At 35.2% G+C, this 14,959-nt stretch overlaps 1 protein-coding gene across 3 annotated transcripts in view; it reads left to right on the top strand.

The window, feature by feature from the left end:
* Positions 1 to 302: 302 nt before the first annotated feature.
* Positions 303 to 14,959, top strand: part of LOC136027472 (thioredoxin reductase 1, cytoplasmic-like) — a 91,565-nt gene continuing 76,908 nt past the window's right edge. The window contains exons 1-2 of one of the 3 annotated variants that reach the window (XM_065704765.1): positions 303 to 381; positions 6,482 to 6,624. In XM_065704765.1, the coding sequence (XP_065560837.1) occupies positions 6,522 to 6,624 (103 nt within the window). In that variant the 5' untranslated portion in view covers positions 303 to 381; positions 6,482 to 6,521. Of the gene's footprint in view, positions 451 to 6,481; positions 6,625 to 13,292; positions 13,429 to 14,959 lie in introns of those variants that run through there. The other 2 variants (XM_065704766.1, XM_065704767.1) reach the window with 2 other exon arrangements.

A 14,959-nucleotide genomic window follows, 5' to 3' on the forward strand; every position in this document is an offset into this window, starting at 1 on the left:
AGGCTATGCCCCGGAAGCAGATAAGATTTTTAAGCATCGTGGTTGTATAAACATCAAACGTTGCTCATTTGATTGTAAACTGAGATTTCTAGTTACCTATTTATGATTCCTGGGGCTTAAAATGTTTTTACGGAAAAGATTGCGCATAAACACTGGAGGGGCCTCAAGTGACTATAAATTAAAAGTTCCGGTTCCATTTTGAAGATTCAAATGCAATCTGACGGCAACAAGCCACCCCCAGCAACCTACAGTGCCAATGATGCAGTATGCAGAAGTACAGCGCTGTCTAATTAATTGAGAATTTTAAGTTTGATGCCGCTCGAGTATCGGAGACCCGAAGGAAAACGTTTTTTAAATCATGCTATGGTTATGGGTGAAAAAGTATGTTAAGTTGAAGTATATATCTTTAAATACCTTTGCTGGAGATGAATTTCAAAATATGCATTTTGGGTTGGTAATTCTCGGGTTAAATTAGTTACACTGCCTCCTCCTAACTCAAATATAAGTAAAAAAGCTGAATCAAAGTGAAAAATTTGATGAAACTGGGTAATCTCCCAGGAGCAGCTCATCTGGTTACCCCCTACCCTAGAAAAAGCTCTGACTCCGCCTATTGTGCATATATGTAGACCAAATTACATGTTTTCCGTACATTTTGCCATGCATCAATTTTGTTTCAACCTCTGTACCTGTAAATTGAATAGCCTAAATGCTGATAAAATCAAGAAATTGGAAAGCACATGGGAGATAAAAAAGTTGGACTACACAAAGATCTGAGTAGTTAAGAAGCATTGTTAATAAGAGAAATATAATTAAAATCTTGAAATGGCCTTTTCCATTTTAACTTATACATTTAGTAAATAGGCTATATTTGTATATTCTAAGGTTCTTTTTAACTGTTGCCTAGATACTTTCTTCTTTCTCTAAAATGTGTTTCAAATATTGATCTAGAGAGATTTTTTAGTCCTTATGCATCCACCCTTTCCGCTTGCATAATAAGGGATTTTCTATGAAAATGTATTCTAACTTAGAACAAGAGCTTAGAGCTCATATGGCACTTGTGAAATGGTCAGAAGAGCCAATAGCTCATATGGTATGAGCTTTAGAAAAATTCTAAAAATCAACAGATTGGTTTAAAAGGAAAATCAGAGGCTTAATGCTGGTAAAGATTTAAAATAAGAGCTCTGTGACACAAGGTTCAGTAAAATTATAGCAGTTCATATAACTGGCTTTCCTATAAAGTGAATATACCATTTGATGCCTTTTTTATGCTCTTTACAAATATAATAATTGCTTCTACTGTAAATTGAGATTTAAATGCTCTTTTAGCTCTTAAAAATGACAGTTTTTCAAAAAATTATGACAGTTCATTTAACTGACTTACCAATAAAGCAAACACACCACTTAATGCCTTTTTTATGTTCTTTACAAATATAATTATTACTTCTACTACAAATTCAAATTTAAGCATTTTTTAAGCTCTTAAAAATGACAAATTTTCAATTAAAGTACAAGTTATCCATTGTTTCTGACAAAATAATAATGTGTTTTCTCTACACTGTTTTTGACAAAATAATACTACATTTTCTCAGTGCTAAAATTATTTATAATAAAGTTAGGTTTGGTTAAAAAGTGCTTAAATTTGAATTTAAAATAGAAGCAATTATTATATTTGTAAAAAGCCTAAAAAAAGGCATCAAGTGCTATGTTCACTTTATTGGTAAGCCAGTTATAGTAACTGCTATATTTTTACCCAAGGTCCTTCTAAATATAAAAATTCTTTAAGATTCAATCACCCACTTGTAAGTTAAAAATATCTAATTTTTCCTCTCCCTTCAGCCCCCCAGATGGTTGAGTTGAAAACTACTTTATCAAATCAGTTTGTGCAGGTCAATGAAATGCCTACCAATTGACATTGTTCTAGCATGTCCAGAAGCAACAAAGCACTGGCCCCCACCCTAACTACCCCAAAAAGAGCAGATCCAGTTTAGTTACATCAATCATGTATCTACAACACTAGCTTATTTTACCACCAACTTTCATCCCAATCCCTCCACCCTAAGCATTTTCTAAGATTTCTGGTTTCCCCCTCTGACTCCTCCCTATGTCACCAGATTTGGCTGGGATTTTAATAAGACCTTTGAGACATGAATTCCTTCTAATATGAAATTTCATTAAGATCCTGTCACCAATTCTTAAGTTAAAAATACCTTAATTTTTTCCGAATTAACACCCCCCCCCAACTCCCCTAAAGAGAGTAGATTCAGTCCAATTATGTCAATCATGTATCCAGGACTTGTGCTTATTCTTCCCACCAAGTTTCATCCTGATCTCTCTACTCTAAGCATTTTCCAAGATTTTCTGCTTCCCCCTCCAACTCCCCCGATATCACCAGATGCTGTCAGGATTCAAAATAAGAGCTCTGAGACACAAGGTCCTTCTAAATATCAAATTTCATTAAGATCTGATCACCCATTTATGATTTAAAAATACCTCTAATTTTTTTTCCATTTTTCCTCTCCCTCCAGCCCTCCAGATGGTCAAATCAGGGAAACAACTGTTATCAAGTCAATTTGTGCAAGTCCCCAACACGCCTACCACTTTTCATTGTCCTAGCACATACAGAAGCACCAAACTTGCCAAAGAACTGGAAATCCCCCCCCCCCAAGAGAGTGGATCTGTTCTAATTTTGTCAATCATGTATCTAGAATGTGTCCTTATTCTTCCCATCAAGTTTCATCCTGATCTCTCCACAGTTAGCATTTTCCAAGATTTCTGGTTTCCAAGATTTCTGTTTCCCCCCTCAAACCCCCTATGTCCCTGGATCCAATTTGAATTGAAAATGGAGCATCTGAGACATAAGATATTTTTGTATGTGAAGTTTCATTAAGATCTGATCACACATTTATAAGATAAAGATACCTCAATTTTCATGTTTTCCAAGATTTTTTTCCCCCTCCAACCTCTTTGTCCCCAGATCTGATTTGCATTGAAAATTGAGCATCTGAGACATAAGATCTTTCCATGTATCATGTTTCATTAAGATCTGATCACCCATTTGTAAGATAAAGATACCTCAATTTTCACATTTTCCCCCTTCAACTTCCCCCAATGTCACCAGATCTGGTTTGGATTTAGAATGAGAGCTCAAGCAAAAGATCCTTCTAAATATCAAATTACATTAAGATCTGATCACTCCTTTGTAAGTTAAAAATACCTCATTTTCTAATTTTTCAGAATTAACAACCCCCCCCTCCAACCCCCCCCCCAAATATGGCAGATGCGTCCCAGTTATGTCAATCCTTTATCTAGGACTCGTGCTTATTTTTCCCACCAAGTTTCATCCCAATCCCTCCACTCTAAGCATTTTCCAAGATTTTAGGTCCCCCCCTCCAATGTCACCAGATCCAGTCATGATTTAAAATAAGAGCTCTGAGACACAATATCAATTTAAATATCAAATTTAATCAAGATCTAATCACCTGTTTGTAAGTTAAAAATACTTAATTTTTTCTAATTTTTCCAAATTAACCATCCCCCCACTCTCCCCCAGATAGTTGAATTGGGGAAACAACTATTTCTAATTTAATCTGGTCTGGTTCCTGATACGCCTACCGAATTTCATTGTCCTAGCTTATCTGGAAGTGCCTAACTAGCAAAACCAGGACAGACAGACCAACAGAATTTGTGATTGCTATATGTCACCTTGTGAATACCAAGTGCCATAAAAAACCTTTACTTAAGTTGAAACTATTCCTAATACTATGAAAAACATTGCTAAGCCTTACTGTTTTAGAGAGATGGACTATAAAGCAAACTTTGAACCAAAAACTGAAAATTAAGACATCAAAAATCTTTAAATTATCATAATCATGGAATCTTTAATGTTTTGCTAGTAAAGAAGGATTTGGTATAGGAGCAGTTAAACACCTTTTCTAGCCATGGTTTTTATACTGGGACAAGTGTAATTCCAAAAAGTTTCATTGAAGGATGTCAAGAGGAACCATAGATATCCAATATGAGTATTGTCAATTAGTTTTCAGTTAAAATCAACATGATAACCCTCAACTTGTCTATAAAAGAAAATTGAACTGTTCATTTGATTAAACTTTTATTGCAAATTAGAAAATGAATCAAGAAAGAAAGGTTATTGTTTGCATCACAGCCATCCAAAGGTAAAAATGCGATATGCATGAAAAGTAGCTACTGAATACTACTGAATTAAGCCCAAAGTGGCAAATTGAATAATATATCCAAGAATGTCCTAGTAAAATCCCTGCAAAGATTTTAATGGCTAAAACATGTATCTGCTGCATTTTCCCCATTTGTAAAAGTTTTAAAATTTACTATTAAGAGTGTCTGTAAATGTAAAATGTCGCTAAACATTTAGCATGTATTTTAATTGTATAATGGAAAGAAATACAGTCTAAAACTAACCCCAGCAATTTTTCACTTCAATCCTTTGTCTAGTGTTGTGCAGTTGGTGGGAAAGGTCATCCAAAACTTGAGAAATCTAGAAGTCAATTTTCTCTGAATAATAAAAAGCATGTATATATATATATATGCTTTTTTACATAGGGGCACCTAATCAGTGTAAACAGGAAATAGGTGTGCAACATTGAGCACTATTAGAAAATTTGTATGCCATATATTTTTAAGAGAAGGAGTCTTTGGGTCAAAATTGGGGGGGGGGGGGTGTATGTGTTTGTTTAATTGAATAACAAAATTATTTGCAGTATATACTTTTCTTTTTGTCAGATTTTCTCTGGGGTGAGATGGGGGGTTTTGAAAGGGTACAGCTTAAATAAAGACATCAAAAATGTGAAATGATATACAGCCTACTCTGTTATGATTTCTGAGAATATTTCTGGTTTCTGTCATTTATGAAAGTAAAGAATGACACTAAACCACAAAATGAGCAGAACTTATTCTGTACAGGAGGGGGTCTGCCCCTTCCTCATCCACATCTCCACCTCAAGGTTGCAGAACTTCAGAGTGTGCTCATTAGATCAGAAATTGAGAGTTCTAGTCCTTTTTTTGAAGTCCAGGGGATTGAAGACCAACCAGTCATGTGGGAGTAGAATTTTCAAGATGGGGGGAGTTGTTTTCTGTGCAGTGTTTTTCAGGGCTTATTTTCCCTGGAGGGTATTTTCTGTGGGGGTGAATTTCATTTTTGCACCAAGGCAGTCGATGGCTTCCTCTTTTTTTGTGCTATATCAGAATTTAGCTCACTTTTACACTGAGTCACAACATTGCTCTTTTTTATGTAGAGTTAGAGCTTAAGTTGTTCTAGCACCAAGTCAAAGGTTAGATTGCCAGCATGAACTTTGTCCATTATTACACTCAGTCAAGAATTAGCTTGTTTTTCCCCTGCAATTCTGAAGTTTTGCAGTTTGTGGCTAGATATTTTGCTTCACTGTTGATTAGGAGATAGTATTTATCTCATTTTTGCAGAAAGTCAGGGCCAGGAGCCTCAATTGGGAGAGGGGCATTTGTCACATTTCCCCCCATCTTACCTCTAGTTTTTGAAAAACACATTTTTGGAGCATTTCCATTGATACATCCTTTTTTTTGGGGGGGGGGGAGAGGCTCATTGAAAAAAATGGAAAAAAAATTATTTTATCCCCCCACTAGATTTTGAACCCCCACTCTCTCCATATATTTTTCTGAAACTTGACTTGTTTTTATATTGAGTGGTGACTTCAAGATTTCATAGCTCAGACTTAAACTCGTTTTTGCACATCAATATGCAAAAGAGATTTTGCACATTATCACTACAATACAGACCACCCTTTTTCCATTTCACTCATACAGATTGAAACTCTTTGCATGAAACTGTTTCAAACAAAGTGCAACATGGCTAGCTTTCTGCTATAAAATTATCACTGCAAAAATATTGATGGATCTAATTTGTACCTTTAATTATACAGATAATGAATTCCTTGTAGGAAGTCAGTTTTAACATATTTTCAATGTGTAAGGACGGGGTTCTTTGCATAATTTTAAGCCCATCTCCCTTGGGCTGTTTAGATTTTGCCTTCTGGTGGGTTATAAAGTTATTTTTAAAGGTTTATACCATTCTGAGTGAATTGGCTGTCTAAAAAATATATCCAATGTCATATAGTTGTGGTGCCTTTTGTGGGAAAAAAAGGAAACGACAGGGAGGGAGGGCCTGATTATGCTATGGTCACTCCAGGTCCTTAAAAATATGTTAGTAATTTCTAATTCTAATTTTCTAGTTTCTAATTTCTATCAAATTACCCCTTCCCAAGTTTTTTCAGTTGCATGTTCTGTACAAATTGGCCAGAGAAAAAAACGTGCCAAGTCAATATTACTCCATTGACTATGATTTCAGACCCTTCAGTGTTTGCATGGACATACATGGGTGGCCATGGTATAGCACAATTCTTTTGTTTGTTGGAATCTTGTTGACTCTAATTTTAACCTTACTATATTTTGCTGATTTGTTTTTTTAACTTTTCAGGTAGCAAATGTCTCTTTTCTGTGCTTGTAACTTTTGCTGAATGCCGTCTTCAGTTTTTGCTCTCAGGAGGTGTTTGTTAGTAGTTAGAAGACCTTTATTGAACCAACTTCTGAACAAAAGTACTGGCCTTATCTCTAATTCAGGTATGTATATAAAACGATTTTTTGAATTTCTTAAAGGTAGGAATTATGGTTAAACTAGAGGTGAATACTACTACTACAGTAATTGTGGAGCTGGTTCATGCTTTTAGCAACCTATAGCCTATGATCAGGGGCGTAGCTCCAGCATTTTGATTGGGTGGACTAGAGGGGTCTCCATCTGGAGAGTCATAATTTTTTCTCCATATTATTCGGTAGGAGGGGGAGCGGGTTTAATAAAAAGCAATAAAGAAACTACATGGTAAATAAATGAATCATTATAAAAAGTGATACACTGAAATATCTAAAAAAATAATGACTGTCAAATAATATGTTAATTAGAAGAATTTATTACTAATTAGTGGAATTTTCATTTGGGGAGGATATGAAATTCAATATGTAGCGTTTTTACGGGGCTACCACTTTCTCAATCCTCCCTCTTTACAATAACGCCTTAAGGCTGTTTAAGAATACTTCTCATTCAAATTCAACAGCTCTTATGTTTGAGGGTCGTTCCTAAAGAATTAAAACCAAACGTGAAACTTTAGCATAAATCGCAAGGAAGGATAAAGGAGCAGTCCCTGATATACAGAATAATTTCTATTTGTTTTAATTTTTAATGTCGCTCCTTAATTTCCATTGATAAACTTTTTTGTTTGTTTTTTACTTTCTGACCGTTTTTTTAATTAAGTTAGGAAATCTCCCTCCTCCCCTCTCTGAGTGATATTTTGGAAAATTCACCCTAGAAGTTTTCTCTTTGTGGAAAATCCCCCCCCTGCAGAAAACTCCCAAAAATATCCATATATTTTCCTATAACAACTATTCTGTGTAAAAGATGGACAGTTTGCATTCCTTATACCGTTTTTTCCCTAGGGGCTGTGTTTGTGTGTGTGTGGGGGGGGGGGGTCAAGTCATCCCCAGAGGCAAAAACTATTGGACCTTTCAACTAATGCTGAACCAAATGTCTGTCTTAAAATTTGTTTCAGATTTCTTTGGGAGAATAAGGGGCATCAGATGGAGACTAGTTGCCTTTCAATCTTTTTGGTCACTTAAAATATCTATAGAACTTAATTATCGTTTGAATGAGTCTTCTCATCAGTTTGCCTGCTGGACAGGTAAACTGATAGCAAGTCAGCCATATCAGAAGGGATTCCTAGGACGTTACCAAATAATTACTAAAATAATGTTAATCGATATTAATATCACCCATGATAAAACTTTTGAGGCACTTTTTTGAAGCAATAATCATATAGAAGTTCCACGAATTTCGAAGCAGGTGGACTTAAGTTCAAGCAGGTAAACTTAAGGTCAAGCCAGTAAAACGCAATACAATATTTTTATACCCTTTACGTAAATTAACTTCAACAACTCAAGCACCATTTAGATGATCAAATTCACTCACCAGATGTGGCTGAATTGTTGATTTAATGAAAACACCAACCCCTCCCTATTTTCATTAATTTGATTCTTATGAAAAAAGCATAGTCTTGTTTATTAATAATTGTCTTCATCGAATCATTCAAAAATGTTTTGCAAGAGGCAAAGACATCTATATCATGACAAGAAATAAACAGGGATATTCAATCAAAAATATTAAGTAACCCTCGACAGTTATAAAATGCCAATCTAAAACCAGTGCCTTTATTCAAGTTTGACTGGGGAGTAGACATTTATTTTTTGAGATTGAATGGACTACCATGCCAAAAACGTGTCATCATCTTGACATAGATTCTCAAATATTTGACTTAGATCTTAGGGGAGATCCTCGGATTTACAATGTTTGTCATCCATTATACGCGTCCATGAGTCGCATCTACCCGCACCCAGGATCCTTCTTCCGATGAAAAATTCAAAATTTCACGTCTTTATACATAGCAACTTGAAACCTCTACATTAGGTGTTTACCCCCATTTATGGCAATTGGTATTTACCAAGTGACATACAGCGATCGCAAATTCTGTTGGTCTGTCGGTCCCAGTTTTGTTAGTTTAGGCACTTCCAGATAAGCAAGGACAATGAAATTTGGTAGGCGTATGAGGGACCAGACCGGATTAAATTAGAAAATGTCGTTTCCCCAATTCGACCTTCTGGGGGGGGGGGCGAGTGGGGGGATGGTTAATTCGAAAATTTAGAAAAAATTGAGGTATTTTTAACTTACGAAACGGGTGATCGTATCTTAATAAATTTGATATTTATAAGGATATCGTGTCTCAGAGCTCTTATTTTAAATCCCGACCGGATCCGGTGACATTAGGGGGGGGAGTTGGAGGGGGAAACCTAAAATCTTAGAAAACGCTTAGAGTGGAGGGATTGGGATGAAACTTGGTGGGAAAAATAGGCACAAGTCCTAGATATGTGATTGGTATAACGGGAACGGATCCGCTCTCTTTGGGGGAGTTGAGGGGAGGGTTAATTCTGAAAAATTAGAAAAAATGAGGTATTTTTAACTTACGAAGGAGTGATCGGATCTTAATGAAATTTCATATTTAGAAGGACCTCGTAACTCAGATCTCTTAATTTAAATTCCGACCGGATCCACTGTCATTGGAGGGAGTGGGGGCGGGGACCGGAAATCTTGGGAAATGCTCAGAGTGGAGAGATCAGGATGAAACTTGGTGGGAAGAATAAGCACAAGTCCAAGATACGTGACTGACATAACCGGACCGTATCCGCTCTCTTTGGGGGAGTTGGGGGGGGGGGTAATTCGGAGAAATTAGAAAAAATACGTATTTGTTACTTACAAACGGGTGATCAGATCTTATGAAATTTGATTTTTAGAAGGATCTTGTGCTTCAGAGCTCTTATTTTAAATCTCGACCAGATCCAGTGACATTGGGGGAGTTGGAGGGGGAAACCGGAAATCTTGGAAAACGTGAAAATTGAGGTATCTTTATCTTACGAATGAGTGATCGGATCTTAATGAAACTTGATATATAGAAAGATCTTATGTCTCAGATGCTCCATTTTCAATTCGAATTGGATCCAGGGACATAGGGGGTTGGAGGGAGGAAACAGAAATCTTGGAAAACGCTTAGAGTGGAGAGATCGGGATAAAACTTGATGGTAAGAATAAACACAAGTTCTAGGTACGTGATTTACACAATTGGAGCGGAGCCGCTCTCTTTGGGGGTTGGGGGTGGTAATTCGGAAAATTAGAAAAATTGAGGTATTTTTAACTTAAAACGGATGACCGGATCTTAATGAAATTTGATATTTATGAGGAACTTATGTCTCAGAGCTCTTATTTAAATCCCAACCAGATCTGGTGACATTGAGGGAGTTGGAGGGGGAAACCGAAAATCTTGGAAAATGCTTAGAGTGGAGAGATCGGGATGTAACTTGGTGGATAGAATAAGCAAATATCACAGATACGTGATTGACGTAACCGGACTGAATCCGCTCTCTTTGGGGGAGTTAGGGGGGTCCTGCTTTGGCGAGTTTGGTGCTTCTGGACGTGCTAGGACGATGGAAATTGGTAGGTGTGTCAGGAACCTGCACAAATTAACTTGATAAAGTCGTTTTCACCGATTCGACCATCTGGGGGGCTGAAGGGAGAGGAAAAATTAGAAAAAATGAGGTATTTATAACTTCCGAGTGGGTGATCGGATCTTAATGAATTTTGATATTTAGAAGGACCTCGTGTCTCAGAGCTCTTATTTTAAATCCCGGCCGGCATTAAGCCTCTGATTTTCCTTTTAAATCAATCAATCTATTGATTCTTAGAATTTTGCTAGAATTCATGCCATATGAGCTCTTGGCTCTTCCGACCTCGTCACAAGTGCCACATGAGCTCTTAGCTCTTGTATGAAAACCAGGGAAATTTTTTCAGGTATGTAGCTTTTGATGATATTAAACTCAATGGATCCTATATAAATCAGCATGAAAAGCCAACTCTTTTGATGTGTCTATTGTTATCAAAATTCTTTTTTTAGGGTTCCGGTTACTATTTAGCCAATTCGCTTCTTACTTACATTTGTTACCTCGAACTGTTTAATTGGTCAAGTATTATTTTCACTTCATGGACTAACCCTAGGACTTTATAATACACAAGGCCGACCCTTTTAATATGTTTAAAAATAATTTCAGTTGCAATATTTTGAATAAATTATATTATTACGGTAATGACATATGTATTAATATTCCCAAAAACTAGGATCGGAGTAAACTATGTTAAGAGCTTCAGGTTGATCTTATGAGGATTGAGGGTTAGGACGGATTGTATTTATCCGACAATAAAAAGACAGAAGGCTGTGTATATAAAACAAAACAATTGAGAAATAATCGAATTTTCTTATAAAAGAGTGAAATTATTGTTTTATTAATAACCAGTCAGAGAAGGAAGAAGTCCAAAGGACTGTTTGGACTATTTTTAGTCCAGAAATAAAAAGACAGAAGGGTGTGTATATAAAGCAAGACAATTGAGAAATAATCGATATTTTTTTTTGAAAGGGGGAAACTCTTGTTTTATTGAAACCCTATCAGAGAAAGAAGAAGTCCAAAAGACTACTTGGACTATTTTTAGTCCAAAAATAAGAAGACAGAAGGGCGTGTGTATAAAACAAGACAATTGAGAAATAATCGATATTTCTTTTTCAAAGGGTGAATCTATTGTTTTATTGAAAACCCGTCAGAGAAGAAAGAAGTCCAAAAGACTATTTGAACTATTTTTAGTCCAAAAATAAAAAGACAGAAGGGCGTGTATATAAAACAAGACAATTGAGAAATAATCGATATTTGTTTGTAAAAGAGTGAAACTATTATTTTATTGAAAACCTGTTAGAGAAGGAAGAAGTCCAAAAGGCTATTTCGACTATTATTAGTCCAAAAACAAAAAGACAGAAGGGCTAGTACATAAAATAAGACAATTGAGAAATAATCGATATTTCTTTTTAAAAGGGTGAAACTGTTGTTTTATTGAAAACCCGTCAGAGAAGGAAGAAGTTCAAAAGACTATTTCGAGTATTTTTAGTCCAAAAATAAACAGACAGAAGGGCGTGTATATAAAACAAGACAATTTAGAAATAATCGGTATTTCTTTTTAAAAGGGTGAAACTATTGTTTTATTGAAAACCCGTCAGAGAAGGAAGAAGTCCAAAAGACTATTTCGAGTATTTTTAGTCCAAAAATAAACAGAGAGAAGGGCGTGTATATAAAACAAGACAATTTAGAAATAATCGGTATTTCTTTTTAAAAGGGTGAAACTATTGTTTTATTGAAAACCCGTCAGAGAAGGAAGAAGTCCAAAAGACTATTTCGAGTATTTTTAGTCCAAAAATAAACAGAGAGAAGGGCGTGTATATAAAACAAGACAAATGAGAAATAATCGATATTTCTTTTTCAAAGGGTGAATCTATTGTTTTATTGAAAACCCATCAGAGAAGGAAGAAGTCCAAAAGACTATTTCGAGTATTTTTAGTCCAAAAATAAACAGAGAGAAGGGCGTGTATATAAAATAAGACAATTTAGAAATAACCGATATTTCTTTTTAAAAGGGTGAAACTATTGTTTTATTGAAAACCAGTCAGAGAAGGAAGAAGTCCAAAAGACTATTTGGACTATTTTTTAGTCACAAAGACAAGTGACGGGTGACAGAATGCATTGAACTTACGTAAGTGTAAAGCAAGCTTTATACAGAAATTAAATGAAAAAAAGAATTTTCAACCGAAAGTAAATAGCTACGTTAAAACTTAAAAGCATTACAGTTTTAATTTAAGCTTAAGCATCGTTAAAGTTTTTCAGTGTTTAAAAAAAAACCTCTTATTGTCCTATGAAATACCCTTGCGTTTCAGGAGTCGTTCTTAAAGAATTGACACAAAAGTCGAACTTTAACGTATAGAGCAATCTATTGGGGAGTGGGCAACCCCTGTAGAAATCAATAAATACGCATCCTTTATCTTTCTTCTAGTAAAATAATAAAGCTTTCCATATCTTTGCAGTTGGGAGCTTGAAACCTCTAGCATGCTGTAGGGGTCTCTGATACGCCGAATCTGGCGTTGTGATTTTCATTAAGATTCCTCGATTTTTCCAAAATCAGGTACATTTTCCCAGGCTCGTAGCTTTTGATGGGTAACACTACACTTAAGAATCTGATCTGTTTGGAATCAGCATAATAAGCCATTTGCTATGTATCTGTTAACGTCAATTTTCCATTCTTTAGAGTTTGGGTTACTTTTAACCGAGTCGTTCCTTACTTAACCGTATGAAACTGCAAATTTAAGCTCCCCTGTAGCTGGATTGTTGCCCCCTCCTCCATCCTAAAGCAATCATTAGTTACATCCATGACATTCAACTCTGCCTTTTATTTAGATAACTTCGGAGACTACACTGCCTTTCCATGACGAAAGTAAAACAGTTCAAAATGGATGATACCTTTTTATTGACAGTGAATAGATATAAAATTATTTAACTGGATATTTCGAACACATATACAGTGTTCATCATCAGCAGTAAAACTCTGCAGATTTTACTGCTGGTGATGAAAACTGTATATGTGTTCGAAATATCCAGTTAAATAATTTTATATCTATTCACTGTCAATAAAAAGGTATCATCCCTATTTTGAACTGTTTTAATTTTGCCTTTTATGTACACCAAATGACCTAGTACACACTCCCTTAAGGCACGACTCCGCTTTTTAAAGTTAAGCTTTTATTGCATAACTCAAAGAGAAATGCGTGTCATCATGACTGGAACAATTGTGACGTCAGTTAGTTAATCACGGCAAAAGTGATCCAGTGCCTAGTTTTGAATCTGTGCTTGTTGAGGAAGGTTGTTAGATCAGTTATTTAAACTGATAACTATTTTTTGAAAGTAGGTTGATTTTGCTTTCTGTCTCTTTTGTGTTTGTTCTTAATTAATAAAACATAGAGAGTACTATTTATGAATTTGATTGTCAAGATAAATAACGAAACATTTCAGAAAATAGACTATCTTTAAATTGTACTCAGACTAGATTTGAAGTCTTAGTTCGTGATTCTTTTTTCGGTACTTGTGTATTATATGGTACATACTCGAGAATTTGGATCTACACAGATGAAATAATAACCAGTTTATACCTTTCAGTATTTGAAGAAAATTAGCTTAGTCTCAGTTGAAATCCATGTTTTAGGTATATTTTCGATTAAATATTTAATATATAGAAATGGTATATTCGTTGCGTTAAGTATTTAATATAATGCGTTCTGTACACTCTTACCATAATTCTTTGTTGTAATTTTTATAATTTTGTTACTAAAGTATTGTGTTTTCATCATATTTTTGTATATTTCATTAGGATTGATCTAACTTCTCTTCTCCAATGTGTGCCGTATAAAAAACAAGTACCCTTTTTTCTATTGAAAAGTACTGTGAATTTTAGTTTAGGGTGTTTCTTGCAAGGCCGGAAAAAGGGCGATTGGGCCCAAGCGAACCTCGCGTTTGAAAGGGCCACGCGCCGCCATCAAAATGAACAATTAATTTTTTAAGCGTTGCTTCTGAAGACAGATCATTTTCAAGGCTAAAAGCAATAAAAAAAACAACTATACGATATCAACAGTGAATCAGGATAGACTAAATAGTTTAGCAATCATATTGACTGATAGTGATGACACAAGAAAAATAGATCTTAAAACCGTTTTAGAAGCATTTGCAGAACAAAATTGATAAATGTGTAGATTCATGTGCCCATATTCAGTGATATAAATTTCAATAGGCATTTTCAGCAGTTTCATAATATCTAGGGGACACAAACGTAAACTAACGTTAGCACTAAATGAGTACAAAAGCGGACAAAACCGTAAGATCAAAATGGACAAATTGAGATAAGATCAAGAGAACGACCTGAAAAATGTAAATATACGAATGGGTTATAATGAACAACCTATAATATTAAAAGTAACAAGAACAATCCAACCAACTCAGGCAAAAGGCACTGAAAAAATGTTTGAAGCAATGATAAACGACAATAAAGATCCGAGAGGATGTAAGTTAGAATACCAACGAAAATGAATATTAGAACACGTCAAAGACGAAATTGAAGAACATATGAATATGCAGCTGAAAGATAAGTGGCATCGAGAATCACAACGACTCAAAAACGAAAGTGAAGAGCAAAAAAAAAAAATATGCAGTTACAAGACATGCGACAATGAGGATTGGAACGAATCAAAATGAAATGAAGAACAGAGAAATGTGTGGTTAGAAGATATATGACAGTGAGATCAAAGAAACGTACAGTTAGAAGATAATTAGCAGTGAGAATTACAAGTGGCAGCAGGAATCAGAACTTTGCAAAGATGAAAGTGAAGAACAAAGGATTGTAGGAGTAGCAGACACCCTAAAGCAAGTATAAAGAGTGTCAAAA

Source organism: Artemia franciscana, chromosome 5 (assembly GCF_032884065.1).
Source record: "Artemia franciscana chromosome 5, ASM3288406v1, whole genome shotgun sequence".
In the NCBI taxonomy this organism is placed as follows: domain Eukaryota; kingdom Metazoa; phylum Arthropoda; class Branchiopoda; order Anostraca; family Artemiidae; genus Artemia; species Artemia franciscana.